This window comes from Cololabis saira, chromosome 4 (genome assembly GCF_033807715.1).
Source record: "Cololabis saira isolate AMF1-May2022 chromosome 4, fColSai1.1, whole genome shotgun sequence".
NCBI classification, from domain to species: Eukaryota; Metazoa; Chordata; class Actinopteri; order Beloniformes; family Belonidae; genus Cololabis; species Cololabis saira.
Window position 1 is genome coordinate 8514224 of NC_084590.1, and position 15331 is coordinate 8529554.

At 44.0% G+C, this 15331-nt stretch overlaps 2 protein-coding genes across 3 annotated transcripts in view; one reads left to right on the forward strand and one right to left on the reverse strand.

Annotated features, from left to right (window-relative positions):
- pxylp1 (2-phosphoxylose phosphatase 1) overlaps positions 1 to 15331 on the forward strand; it is a 417866-nt gene that overhangs the window by 288462 nt on the left and 114073 nt on the right. The gene's annotated exons all lie outside the window — the stretch shown is intronic.
- Positions 1 to 15331, reverse strand: part of LOC133441451 (neurofibromin) — a 142684-nt gene that overhangs the window by 125228 nt on the left and 2125 nt on the right. For both annotated transcript variants that reach the window (XM_061718755.1, XM_061718754.1), the window contains exons 2-3: positions 11714 to 11857; positions 7993 to 8076 (exon numbers count right to left, since the gene is read on the reverse strand). In XM_061718755.1, coding sequence (XP_061574739.1) covers positions 7993 to 8076; positions 11714 to 11857 — 228 coding nt within the window. The remainder of the gene's footprint in view (positions 1 to 7992; positions 8077 to 11713; positions 11858 to 15331) is intronic.

The following is a 15331-nucleotide window of genomic DNA, read 5'->3' on the forward strand; positions in this document are numbered from 1 at the left end:
GCCTGATTTATGGTTCCGCCTTAAATCGACGCAGAGCTCTGCGTTGTTGTAACGCGGAACCATAAATCAGCCTTCACCCGGTACATACATAGGTTTCTCTAAACATCTGTCCCCGCTACAGTTTTAACTAAAAGAAAATGTGCTCCAATACAGCAGGTCTCATAATTTTATTTTGAACACTGCTTAAAATTTGCTTGACACAAATGAAAGTTAAATTTTAACACGTGGGAAAAACACCTAACCTTTTAAGTGATGTCTGTTATCAGGTGTAATGGCATTTTTAGGTTAGACATAAGAATATTTCTTGGTAAGATCCTTAGTTATTTGAGTGAAGGCAGTGAATTTGGTCGACTGGTGTAAGTTCAGGGTTTTAGTGAAGACACAAGTAGGGAAATGTTATTGGCCAGTACCCCCAATATTTGTACATTTGTTAAGTACTGTGTTTAATAGTTACATTCATGGCTGAAAGGTTACTAAGCACTTTGTTACCAAGCACTTTTTTTATCATGTGAATGTATGTTTTTTTTATGTATAATGACAGCAATGGTGCTGTCAGTTTACTTTATGTTGCGGCATCTTTAAAAATGCACAATAAAATGTAACACTGCATTTGAAACGGCACATTGTGGTAATTCATTAATCTATTATGAAATACGTATTACTAATACACTGAAATGTAGTAGAAATGTAAACATTTGGTTAGCGTGTCAATAAACGATGTGCGCTCCTAAAATTTCTGATTGTGCCCCTAAAAATTTTAAGTTAGGGGCTACTGTGCTCCTAGTGAAAAAAGTTAGTCTGGAGCCCTGTAATGTATATTTTAAACAGGCCTTGAATGTCTTAAAAACAATCTAAAGCTTGTTTTTTCTACATAAATCATAAATCCAGCCTGTGGGCCCTGTCACTAGTTTTACCGCTTCTAACCTCTTTTTCGGCGCCTCATTTTTAGGGAAGGGGGGGGTATGATAATGAGGCTCTGTGCCGCAACCCCCACGGCGGGCGCACAGATCGGCTCCGGAGCGCATCCGCAGCGCATCGCCCGTTACCGGGGATCAAACCGACAGATTTGCCTGAAAATCTCGGAGAGTGAAGCTGGTCCAGCCTGGGACAGACCCCCAAGGACCCAGCTCCCAAACCACCCGGGAACCTGGATGATTTAACCCGGATCCGCGGCGCCGCGTCCGACTGGCTGAAGGAAGCACCGCTCCAGCAGCGGAGAGAGCTGGTTGTGGGCGTGGTTTCAGCAGCGGAGGCTGAACCTATGGAAATCTGCTCCCGTCGTGACGTCACGACGGGAGCAGATTCTAATCGGCTCAAAAAAAACCACGTGACACTGGGGGACTCTGTCCGGCGGGGGTCAGAGAGCTTGCAGAAATTCATGGTATTTTGTCTCCCCTGTGCTGGCAGGGTGAGGGGAGACCACTTTATACATGTTAAAACAAGAAAAAACGTGTTTTTCATAATAGGTCCCCTTTAAACAAGGAAGCCAGGGAACGGTATATGGAGAAATTAAGGGTTTGGATCCATATGAAATCCCTACTAAAGAGTGGAGCTCCGACGAGGACTTACTTCCGCAGTTCTGCATAACCAACGTCTTCGGCGACTTTGTTTGCGGTGTGAGCGCCTACACTTCGGAGCAGTTCTGTTGTTATAAGTCGTTGGAGTTTCATGTGCAGTTCACTAATGGACGGGTGCAGGAGCTTCAGATCATAAAGCCGGCAAACAGTGGGAACACGGTTATCCGGTCAAAGGTAAGCTGCGCTACATTCTAGCAACTGTTAGTGCTTTGTTTGTAGCAGCATGCACATGTGTGCTTTTAACTAGGTGTTACAAAAGTGTAGCAAAGCCATATAAACTAATATTCAGACACAACGAAGAGGGAGCACGTCTGTACACAGTCCGCAGTGGTCCAAAGAGCAGCTAAGGTAGCTTCCAAACATGGCGGCTCTGCCAAGTGATGACGTCAAGACGACCAAGCCCTATAAGTCTGCAGATTTACTGCTTGAAAGTGGAAGGAGGGTTTGAAAAGCGTGGCTAGCTCCTCCCACCTTCACTGGGGGTCCAAGGGGCACTAAGACGGCCATAATGGGGAGGGAAAAGTTCGGACACAGGTGCTGCCATACTAATGCTAGAAAATATATTTTAATTAATTTCTTCTTTTTTTTTTTTCGCCCAACCCAACAGTCCCTTTATACAAGAAAGCTGTGTCTAAAAAGACACCATCATGCGATCATCTTGACATAAGTGCCTGCAGCTTACCGAGTACTGAAAAGAGCTGGCTCTTCTAACTAATTCTGATGAGCAGAGAAGTTTACGAGATGCAGAAGTGCTCCTTAAAGAGCTGAGTCTTTAGCTTGCTCTTCAGAGTAGGTTCCGGACCTGCAGATCTGACAGAGTTTGGTAGGTTTTTCCACCATCAAGGAACAATGGAGGAGAAGAGTCTGGCTACTGATTTCACGCCATGTTGTTGAGGAAGCACCAGGTGTCTTTCCCTGGCTGAGTGGAGCTGTGGAGAAGGAGTGAAGGTAGAGGGAGTGTAGCTCTGGATGAAGGAGTTAAGGTAGGCAGGAGCCGTTTGGGTAATTGTTTGGTAGCCAGAAGCAGAGCCTTGAACTTGTTGCGCACTGCAGCTGGGAGTCACTCCGCTGCTAATCACCAGTGCAGGGAGATTAGCAGCGGAGTGACATGAACTCTCTTGGGTTGGTTAAAGACCAGACCTGCTGCTGCATTCTGGACCATCTGCAGAGGTTTAACTGAGCATGCAGGAAGGCCGACCAACAAGGAATTACAGTAGTCTATACGTGACATGACCAGAGCCTGAACCAAGAGCTGTGTGTCGTACGTTCTGTCAGAAACGGTCGGATTTTCCTGATGTTGTAAAGAGCGAATCGGCCAGACCGGGAAACTGAAGCATGCTCCTTAAAGGTCAGCTAGTCTAACATGACACCAACATTCCTAGCAGAAGACGTGGGATCACTTATCTGAGGAGGTAAGGACTGACTGGCTGGACAAACAATGAGCTCAGTCTTGGACAGATTTAGCTGAAGGTGACGGTCCTGCATCTATGCAGAGATATCAGAATGACAGGCCGATATTCACATTGAGATGGCAGTGTCGCCAGGTGGGAAGGAAAGGAAGAGCTGAGTATAATCAGCATAGCAGTGGTAGGAGAAGCCGTGAGAGCTGATGATTTCACCTAGTGAAGTGGTGTATAGTGAAAAGAGAATAGGGCCAAGCACCAATCCCTGTGGCACCCCTGTTGCCAGCTCATGCGATCTGGACACTCGCCCTTGCCATGACACCTTCTTACGTAGTCCGCCATGATGTGTAGATTCAGAAGCCAGTGATCAATACGATCATCACTGAATGATTCAACACAATCCTTTCTTTCTCAAAGAAGTCATAGCTAAATAAACTAGCAACTAAAATATAGACCAGATTCAGTTCCAGCTGTGTCTGTGGCAGCGTGGCTGGCAGTACTACGTTTGAATGCTTTAGGGAGGAACCCAGGAACAGTTCAATGAGCAGGGAGCAGGGGGAGCCAACGCAGTGCTCACCACAGCACACAGGACATAGACCACTTCATTGGTCAGTCTGGCCTCTGCACTGAGGCCAACCCAACAGTAACAGTCTGGATCCAGACCTATACCTACCACTAAGGTCCAGCCCCGGACTTACGATCCCCCAACTGACCACTAAGGTCCGGCTCTGCCAGTCTTCTACCAACCACTACGGTCCAGATCCAGACCTTCAGGTCCTCCAACACACTGACGGTGCAATTTCAAGTCGCAAGACCTGTAAACCAACTGGCTGTGATGGATTCCCTCCATACAAGAGCATCAGCGAGTTCTCACTTCCATTATTAACGCTGTCATTTAACTACAATTTAAGAGGCGGACCAGGCTCTCCCACCATCACAGAGCGAGGCGTTTCAGCATTTCAGTCACACCGAAAGAGGGAAAATACATGAGAACAGATCCTGAGGTTTTGTACTTTGGCGACACTCCCTGGTGATGCAGTGAAGTCCACAATGTGAGGAAACGTGACGTCAACAAGTTCACGACCACATGAAGGACACGACAGCCCCCACATCACCAGATAAATTACACAAGAGTGGAACTGCAACAATCTCACAATCAACCACATGAACATATAAAGGTAGGAGCTCAATGATGGAACCTGCCCATCACAATGTCAGCCTTGGCTCCGTTAGAGGAACCTGCTGATGCAGGATCAAGAGCAAGTCTTCAGAGACCACACTAATCTGCTGGTCCAGGACTAAGACTGAATCATCAGCTGGTTCAGGTACCAAGAGGATCCTTCTGGATCAACATGATGCTTTCAGCTGGAGCTGCTACAGGTCGGACATCTCTCTGTCGCCATGACGACCGTATGGGAGGACTACTCGAGATTAAAGCCAGATCCTAAAACATCCCATAACTGTGTCTGGACAGAAAAACATTAAAATACAATTTGCAGCTTCTTTTAAAATAAAGCTAAAATGTCACTAAAAGGTTGGTTGGTATGAACTGATGTGACTCAGCAATATATGAATAATGTTTTTATTGAATGTTAAGGCAACTTTCAGAGTCTGATATGGAGTCAGCTGCAGGTGCTGCAGGATCCAGAAAGTGTTTCTCCGGGGATGGACCGAGACCCAGACCGGTCTCTCCTCCTGCGGATGCAACACTCCGAGTTACAGCAACTTTGCTCTTTATTTCTCACGTTTGCACCTCGATAATCCCGTCGGCACAAGTTGTCTTTCTGCAGCAGAGGAATCAGATCGTGATGCTTCGTACGTTGGGCTTAATCTGTTAGTATATACTGTAATACACGTGGCAGTAAATCGGAACGAGGAGCCGTTTTTCGTCCCACCAACTTAAGTTCTGTCGGTTCTTAAATTACAAAAAAGAAAAAAAAAAAGTGTATAATGATGCACAAACGCTAAATATTAACATTCACAAACCCTTACGAACATAATAAACCCACAATAAACACACAACTAATTGCCCGGGGGTCATGTTCCGGTCTCTGGAAAACACCTAGCGACAACTTCTGTTGTAATAGACGCTATATAAATAAAATTTAATTGAAGTGAACAACTCTGCACTTTTTGTTTGTTTTACTTCTTTTTCCAAGTTCCTTGTTAGGATGAGCAGTTTTTAATGGATATTTATCCTCATTATCATATTAAAATATATCTACTTGAGGGAGGAGACAAGGCGGAGTGTTGTGCTCCTGCATGTGCGCTCAAATCCACGCTGATTGTGATGTTCAAAGAAACGTGCGTGGATTTGGGCGTACCCACATTTTCAACATCTGAATGTATTTTTGCATACGCAAGAATTCCACGCACTGATTCACATTGAAATCCAACAGAAGTTGTCTCTGGGATCTTTTCAGAGACCCAGAACATGACCCTCTATCAAGCATAAACATAACAAACACTGGCAGGTAAAACCTCCCCTAGTGGGAGAAAAACCTTAAACCAAACATCGGCAGGAAAAACTCCCCTTTAGGAGGGAAGAAATCTTGCTGGCCACATTTATCTGCCAATAAAGTGTAGTAGTTGTGATTGGCTGCAGGCGCTGTTACACTGGCTCAGTGACTGTAAGAACTGCTCTGACATTCATTTTCCTCCGGAAAACCAAACACGAATGACTACATCTGTTTCTGGGGACAAGCTGAGGGGTGGGGCGGCCTCTCTTTAGGCCACTTACTCATCAGTCCTCTACAAACGTAGGTGTGCTTTTCAACAGCGCATTTAAACGTGATAAACAGATACGTTCTGCAGTTTTCCCAGGTTTTTAAGGTTTTAAATGGGCCGACACCACTGGATTTGTTCCTGCTCATGCTACTGTCAGAGCCCTGAGATCTTCCAGCCAGACGGTCCTGGATGTTCCCAGATCCAGACTTAGAAACAAGTGCTCCTGTTCTTTGGAACAGATTACCGTCATAAGGTAGACCCACCAAAAACTGTTGCTATGTTCAGATCTGTGCTCAAGACTTATTTCTACTCGTTGGCCTTTGAACCTCGACATCTTGGAAACATTTATCTCTGTTTCGTTTTTCTTTATTTGTTTTGATGTGAACTCATGACAATGTTTTATTTTTGACTGTAAAACACAGGTCGGCATTGTCTGTTGGGATTAATGGAAACAAGTTTGACCTTGAGCTTGAATAGAGGGTCTGCATTGACGTCACTTCCCCACTGCACCACGCCCCCTTACTCGCACCGAGTGGTAAATCATCAGCAAAAACAGCTGCAACTAGTGGAGAAGACGGGATAACAGCCGATTATGGGCTTAAATTAAAGGCAGTTGGATTTGACAGTGACCCGTACAGTTACCCCAAGAACCAGTGGTCCATGGACATTAATATTTGGTACAGTTACCAAGAACCAGTGGTCCATGGACATTAATATTTGGTACAGTTACCAAGAACCAGTGGTCCATGGACATTAATATTTGGTACAGTTACCAAGAACCAGTGGTCCATGGACATTAATATTTGGTACAGTTACCAAGAACCAGTGGTCCATGGACATTAATATTTGGTACAGTTACCAAGAACCAGTGGTCCATGGACATTAATATTTGGTACAGTTACCAAGAACCAGTGGTCCATGGACATTAATATTTGGTACAGTTACCAAGAACCAGTGGTCCATGGACATTAATATTTGGTACAGTTACCAAGAACCAGTGGTCCATGGACATTAATATTTGGCTACGAATCGAGTTTCCTGATCATCATAAACCTTTATTTGAATTTGGAGAAATCATTGAGAGCAAGCCCTCATTTACAATGATGCCAAATGTACAACAACCATATAAAAAGAATAATACAATAAAAATTAAAAACAATTACAAACATGAGTAAAATGGTCAGCAATTAAGGATTTGAATTGACCAAGCATCACAAACGTTTCCAACTTCAATGCATGTTGCAAAATGTTCCAACTGTGAGCCGCGCAGTAGCTAAATGCAGTTTTTCCCAATTCAGTCCGTGGACATGACACTTCCAGCATAAGAAAATCAGAGGAGCGGGTTGAGTACCTACCATTATGCCACCTCAGTAAGGAGCTAAGGTAATGAGGAAGCTTCCAATTAGGGCTTTACAAACAAAGAGAAACCAATGCCTATCACGTCTGACAGAAAGGGGAGTCCACCCAAGTTTTTCGTATAAAATGCAGTGATGAGTAGAATAACTGTCACCAGTGATGAATCTTAGAGCTGAGTGATAAACAGCATCAAGTGATTTTAGGGTGGAAGCAGATGCGTGTTGATAAATAACATCACCATAATCCAGAACTGACAGGAAGACTAACCTCAATAACCCGCTTTCTGCAGGACGTAGGAAAATTATATTTATATGTACTTAATTTCTACGCCGGTGAAATACACGAAGCAAAGCTTGAAGGCTTACAAAAGTCTTGACACTTGGTCCTACTTCAAGGCAGGATTTGTTGTAGAAATTAAAGTGATGAGGACACCGAACTTTATGATTTGACCGTTTAACGTTAGCTACCCAAAAATCCAACATTACCTGATACAAAATGGGAACCACAAATCCACCTTTCGGTGTCTGGAATCCAGTTGTTTCTGTGAATTGCAGCGATCCATTTGTCTTTCTTAAGCTTATTTTTCGGCAGTCTGTAAAACGATAACTCCGATTTCTTGCTAAATCTATGCAATCTATCTAGTACAGTCGATCGCACAACCGCTCGTTCCCATTTTAGATGTTTTCCTGAGCTGCCACTCAGTCTTTCTGACACTCAGTGGGCATAGCCCGCTGTGAAGTCGCATCTGTGACGTCATGCGCATTCCCTCTATTGACAACTCTGCAGATGAATGTAGGTGGCATGGAAGGAACTTGGAATGCTGCTGCTGACCTAAACCACATTGAAGTTTAAAGCATCCTGGTACCATCAGTGACTTTGAAGCACCCTTCACGTAGGAGCAGTGTCCATACTATCAGATGAAGACTCACCCCTGCCAAGCACTTCTTCAGGGTGTCCAGGATGATGAGCTGGGACAGGTACAGGTTCTTCTCAGAAGTTTCTCCAAAGATCCTCTGTGGACAGAGACAAAGCATTACACCCGTTACCATGGATCTGATCAGACAACCCAACTCTGAGGTTCCTCCTCAGCTGTAGAGTAGAGTCACATCATCCCCAGCCCCCACACCCACCTCCCGCTACACTTTTAGTGTGACTACTACAATCCTACTGACCATCTTATTTTTGGTTAAACATCTTCTGATTCTACAGAGCTTCTGTCTGCAGCAGAGGCGGAATGAACGTTGGCAAAAGTAAAGTTCATGAAGAAAAGATTTCATGAAGTAAAAGGGGAAGATGGAAAACCACTAAAGTTACTGTCCTGCAGGACCAGCCCCCATCAGTGAATAAAAAGGCCAGAATCTCCTGCCTAAGTGAGCACTGAGTGTCTATTCAGCTGTCTGCAGGAGACATCTCTGAAACTGCTCTCCACAAACTGTACAAGATTGTCACTTACAGTGGGGCAAAAAAGTATTTGGTCGGCCACCAACTGTGCAAGTTCTTCCACTTAAAAAGATGAGAGAGGCCTGTAATTTTCATCATAGTTCACTTCAACTATGAGAGACAGAATGGGGGAAAGAATCCAGGAAATCACATTGTGTTGATTTTTACTGAATTAATTGGTAAATTCTTCGGTAAAATAAGTACCGTAAATTCCGGCATATAAGCCGCTTCTTTTCTTCACACGCTTTGAGACTGCGGCTTTTACAACGATACGGCTAATTTATGGATTTTCATAGGCTAACACGCTTCCCGCCGGCAACACATTTACCGGTAATCTTGTCATATCAGACCAATGAAATAACCCAACAGGTCACAGTGGACCAATGAAACTGTTTCGGCAAACTACGGTAACTCGTGCTTCTTCAGATCACCGGCGCTTCTTCAGATCACCCGCGCTGGACTGCTGCGTGACGAGGAGGCCAGCACAAGCTCACCGGCGGATTTGCCTTTGGTGGACGGTGACACTGAGGCCGCGGAGGAAAGACAAACAGAGTGCAACAAAGCCATTCTGAGAGTCTTTAATTTGAGGTTCTAGTAGGTTTAGGTTCTACTAAGATTACGTTAAAGTATGCTTAGCTTCTAGTAGGATTAGGTTGTGATGGGTCTAGGTTAAAGTATGTATAGTATGTTTAGGCTCTACTATGTTAGGGCTCTACTACCTTTAGGCTCTAGGACCTTTTTGCTCTACTACGTTCGGGCTCTAGTACGTTTAGGTTCTGGTAGCAGGAAATAACCATCAATATATATTAGAGATGCACCACTCAGGATTTTGAGAGCCGATCGATCACCTATCACCAAAAGCAGTATCTGCCGATCCCGATAATGCAGATCACTGCATGAAATCCATAAATTCTTCAATATTATTGTCTCATGTACAACACCCACATTGTATTATTAGGTATCAAAATTAGGAGATGAGAAAGTATCATGAATTGTCTGTTTTATTGCATGCTGAGGCAATGTGCAATATTTCACCCTCTAGAGAATCTTAGAGACGACTATAACTCGTGTAGCTTACTAGCTTAAGCTTTCCTGTGGCAATAAATGTGTACAACACAACGTGCACACAAAACAGTAGACGTGTCAATCTCTTAGAGTTGATACAAGTTGTAAACTTTAAACCTTAGTTTTCCTGTGGAAAAAGAAATTTAAATTTTAAAATAAAAAATGAATTATGAATTATTAAGCTTTGTGAAAGCCTTAGCGATAGCATCCGTCTCGTGTGAGGAAACCCTTGTGAGTGAAACTCTTCACACTTGAACTCCAAATGACTCGTGAAGCGACTGACACGACTGTAGTCCTACATAAGGGTTAGTGAGGGTGAGGGTTGGATGTGACTGTATATAGTTTGGTAAAACTCCGGTGGACATTCATCAGTGAAATATTTACGACGCAGCAGCTCGTACCGCAGATCCAAGCTGCTGACGACTCGTTTAAACCCGATGTCTTCTACAACAGAAAGCAGCTGATGATCAAGGCCTATGAATCTATTACCTTATGATGTAGTTCTTTATTTTTCTTGCTGTTGTTGCTGTTGTTTTTTAGTCTCTGTTACAGCTGAGTTAGCGACGTTGCTCCTTTTCTTTCTCTGCCTTAGCAGTAGCCAACTTTGTAAACTCAATACCCTCCTTCGTGTGAGAAGAATTTCAAATTTCCTATCAGCTTTGTTGTGCTGAAATGTTTTGTAACATTACTCCTCACGGTATCTCCTTTGGACCTTGCAAACTGCAAATTTGTTGTCCTTTTCGGACATTGTAAAACTCCCACACCGGCGATGCCGTTTTCAGTGTTGTTGCTCTGTAGAGACGGACACGCCCCCTTCTAGAGACGGACACGCCCACTTAGGGACATCTACTGTATGTCTGAGATGTGGGAACGCAGCGCGGGCGGTGTTTGTTGTTGTAAACGTCATCAGATCAGCTGCTTTGAACTATTATTTTGAGAACGCCGATCAAAACCGATAGTGCCATTATCGGCCGATCCCCGACCGGTTGCCGATCGATCGGTGCATCTCTAATGTATATTTAGTTTTCCTCTGTGTTGTTAGACATTTTCATACATGAGAAAGACTTGCAGGATAATGTTACTTTTATTCGTTTATGACTTTAATAGAAACTTAATAATTTTACCCTGGAAGAATAAAACTACTGAACATGTTGACTTTCTTAAAGAATGACTAAATGTTGGTGTGTTTTGTTTGGGCTGAAGCAGACAGGACAGAAAGACGTGAGACACAAGAATACTCTTTTACAAACTGACAACACACACACACACATATATATATATGGGTTGTCCCGGTCAGGATTTTTTTGCTCCCGATCTGATCCCGATCACTTGAGTTTGAGTATCTGCCGATCCCGATTTTTCCCGATCCGATCACTATTTTTGGCTCCCGATATTTTTCCGATACTTTTTCCCAATCAAATACATTTTGGCAATGAATTTAAAAAAAAAGGACTGAAAATAAATTATCCCAAGTTTATTTTATTGTCCATTGGAGAACAACATGGCCATATATCTCAAAAATGCTTATCAGCACTGGTGCCAAAAAATGTAAAAACATGAAATTGTAAACTAAAACAAAAAGTGCAGAATAGTGCAATAACACAAATAAATAAATTTAACTTAAAAAGAGGTAGTTGAATGACATCCAGTCAAACTCACAAACACAACAAAATTAAAATACTTTTTGGCTTAACCTTAGTGCAACATTCTGAATGGCAGGAAATGAATAGCAGCAGCTTAATGCAACATGAACAGATATGACATTTCACAATTCAAACATGTAAACCATGTTAGTTTCGCTTGTGACGTCGGCCGCCGGCCGGAAGTGACGTTAAATGCAACGATATATAAAACGATTTAATATATATTAAAAACATTAATAACTAGGTATGTCCCGATACGTTTTTGGCCGATACCGATGTTTTGAAAATGCCGTGATCGGGACAACACTAATATGTGTGTATATATATATATATATATATATATATATATATATATATATATATATATATACACACATACATATACACACATACACACACATACATATAAACTATTTTTTCCTAGGCAGCAGGAAGAGGGGGAAGAGGGGGAAGGACAGGAGCAGGCTGCGCTGCTTCCAGGATGAGGACCAGCACAACTCACCATGTTGTTGACATTTTTGAGGATGGTGGTGAGGCCGCTGATGACCAGGGAGAACTTGTACTTGGAGATGTTGATCAGGCATTCTTTGTTGTGCTCTGTGCTGACCTTAGTGTGGGTGTTCTGGTGTCCAACTTTAATCGGAAGCTGGAAGAGAAGATAAAAACGGGATGACGGCACTGCTGATGTATCAATCAGTCTATTAGAAACACTTTTCTGCCTTTGGCCCTTTATGTTTACTAGCAACCTATAACTTCAACAAATGGCGCTTTTACACTGTTTCTTTTCAATACCCGGATCAGAAGTAGGCGGGTTGGAGCAAAACTGCTGTGACGCATTTGATTGTGCGACACAAACGAAGAAGACCCACTCCAGCTATTGTGGTCCTTCACTGCGCGATAATCACTTTTTTAACTTTTTCAGTTTGTCTCGGCACCACTGAAAAGTCAGTTTGTAGCCTTGAGCAGACATGGACTGAGAAAGCTCCTGGTATATTTTTTCATTCCTTGTTGCCCCATCAAGCTCTCTCTGGATATTTTCCTCAGCCACCAGGTTTAAGAGGGTCTCCACCTCAGAATTTGACCACGGAACAGATTTCTGCGCTACCATTGTTCTTCGAAAAAAATGAACAAGAAGCCGCGAGTCGCTCTTGAAATTATGTCACATCCTGACTCAGACATCTGATTGGCCAACCCCCCGACCAATCGGTGGCCTGTAGTGTGATGAAGTCAGATACAGCCCGACTCAGCCGCTTAGAACCTCGGTAGTAGTTAAGTAGAAAAGTATCTACTCGGCACGTTAGACCCCTAGTGGAAAAGAACCGAACCGAGGTGAGGCGAGTCAATTCGGGCTGAGTAGGTACTAGTGGAAAAGCGCCAAAAGTCTTTCAATAGTTCACACTGACAGGTTCATTTTTACTACAAGCAGACTTGAACAAACACAGGTGAGCTTGACCAGCTGAATATTCTTAGGTGTGGATGCAATTACGCAATCAATAATCCGGCAAGTTCATCACCCAGTCTACCTCCACCTATGAGCTCTTATTACTGATGTGTATCCAGCCAGCCAAACACATGGTTGAGAACCGTTCAATCCTTTTGATCAGAATCACTGCCGACTTTTGTGCTTCTGGTGGGATGAAGGTTTTAGCTGGGATTAGGCAAACAATAACCAAGCCGCGGATAAAACACCTCAATCCACTTTGCTGGTGTGGTGATCCCAGCTGAGCCGCTCAGGCCCTAATCTGCCAACGCCTCACTACAACACTTCTAACAACTTAGCAGAATTACCACCACACGTCCACTCCACACACAACGGAGATGACATTTATTCTAAAAGGTCGGTGTCCCGACCGGTCTGCTTCTCCAACCTGAAGTGAGGGTATTTCAGTGGGGGGGGGGGGGTGAAGACCTCTGAGCAGCAGCAGAGGAAGCGGGTTCTGCAGAGGCTGCCTGGTAACCAGGAACACACTGATCCAAAGTTAATGTCAGGTCCGATGAGAGCTGGATCAGGTACTGGATAATGGACCGAATCCATGAGACACATGTACTGTTCAGTCAGGACGCAACAGAAAGCATGAGAAACCTTAGAGTTAACTTGTTTATGCTTTCATTTACCATCAAATCTGAGCTACTTACAAGTCACAAGAACAGACTAAATGTTCTTCCAAGTCCCATATTCTGCTTTTCCTGACTTTCAAAAGGTCCATAACTATATAACGTCGTCATACATCCAGTTTTCTGGATGTCTAGATTCACAATTCATTGATAAGTAAATTAAAGTTTTGTTGCAGAAAATGACTTTCTCCTTCCACAAACATGAACTCCATCTGCGGATTGGTCCTCCAACCATCGATCAGTTTTTCACAGATGCATCAGTCTCCATGTGGGGTCAGCCTGCCCCCTGCCCCCTTAGAGCAGGTCCGCCTCGAACAGAAACATCCTCCGATTCTCTCTGTCACCATGGCAACGTTAATGGCAGTCACATGTCTCAGTTCAGAGTGAGTGGGGAGCAGTGACGACTAACAAGAAGGCTCACTTCAGGTGTAACGATCCATCAATATACATCAATTTAATGATGATCTTTGACAATAAAAACCCCAATCATCTTTTCTTCACGAGGAGATATCGGGTCACACAGCTCTCCTACATGGTTCCTCAACGCTCCTCAATCGTCCCTCTACGTTCAAGAGAAGAATATAACCCCCTGTGCCACCAACTGTCCCCCTAACCTTTAACCCACACCCGCGTGCTCTGAACTCCGTCATGGACCGTCCTCAGCTGGGGCTTGACTGCTCTCCGTAGTTCTTTGTCACTTTGGATAAAAGCGTTTGCACGCTGTCTCGTCATGTCTTAGTTAGATATGCGACTCCAACAGTTCCAAACTCCAGACTACTATCAGCCAGTCAGAGGTGAGGCCTCTGGATTGAAGCAGGAACGTCTTCAAGAACCAAGAAGGGGAAGTTCTGCTGTCTGGATTCAAGACTCTGAGGGGCCACCATGAATGACCTGGAGGACTGAGATTCTACATCACCGCTTCACGTAACTATTTCTAACGGAAGCTTTCTACACTACAACAGCAGCCATGTCCCTTCTCCTCAACATGACCACACCCCCTGATGGTGAAACCAAATTATGGAACACCAAGTGATATCATGAGATATCAAGTAATAAAAGATTGTTTGACCTTTGTTTACTTTTCCATGGAAAGGACAGTAAAAGGAGAGATTTGTGACGCCAGACAATCCACAGGAAGGCTGAAAATGGGAAACGGCCACCGCGTCGCCTGGCAAACCGGGGTCCGGGGTCCGGGGTTCCGTTTCACAAAGTGGGTTCTGTACAAACTTTGACTATCTGAAACCTGAACTCAGGGAAACACAAAGCGAGGTTACTTAACTCCCGATCCAGAGGGTTCAGCCGCTTTCTGAAACCGAAGCAACTTATACTGGGATTCTGTTACCATGGTAACTGACTCTGCTCTTGACAAGTTAACCTGGTCAAGAGCAGGCCCTGGGCCACTTCCTGTTGCCGCCCCATCATGAAGCTGATACTGGTTCAAGTTGATCATAAGTGTTTTAGAGACGTTGGAACGATGATTTACGTCAGGAAACTTGGGCGTTGGGTCGCAAAAGATGACATCATTGATTGTTAGAATCATAAGTATCTTGCCCACACTTGTGAAATGCACTGATATTCATTAAATGACTGCACCAACAAGTTCCTGGGCCAAGTATCCTTTATATACGAACCGATACTGGTTCTGTTTACACCTGGTCCTGGTTCTGTTTACATACGCACATACCCTGGGCGCCACATACTCTGATACCAGTCTGATGGTGTGGACGACCCTGGAGACGTCAGGGGACAAGTTCATGAAGGAGGTTCACAAAATCAGAGCTTTGGGTTGCAGGTGAAAACAGAACGAGGATCAGTCCAGGTGTAAACAGAACCAGGACCTGTGCACATATAAACAGAACTACAGGTGCTTTCAGACCTGTGGCCCGTTTGTTTTGTTCCGATTCAGGGGCTAAATCGATACAGTTGTTTCGTTTCTCGTTTGTGTTCACAAGGCAAACGTCTGTAGCGTTCAAAGCTGTTAACAAATTCCATGCGCGAACCAGCT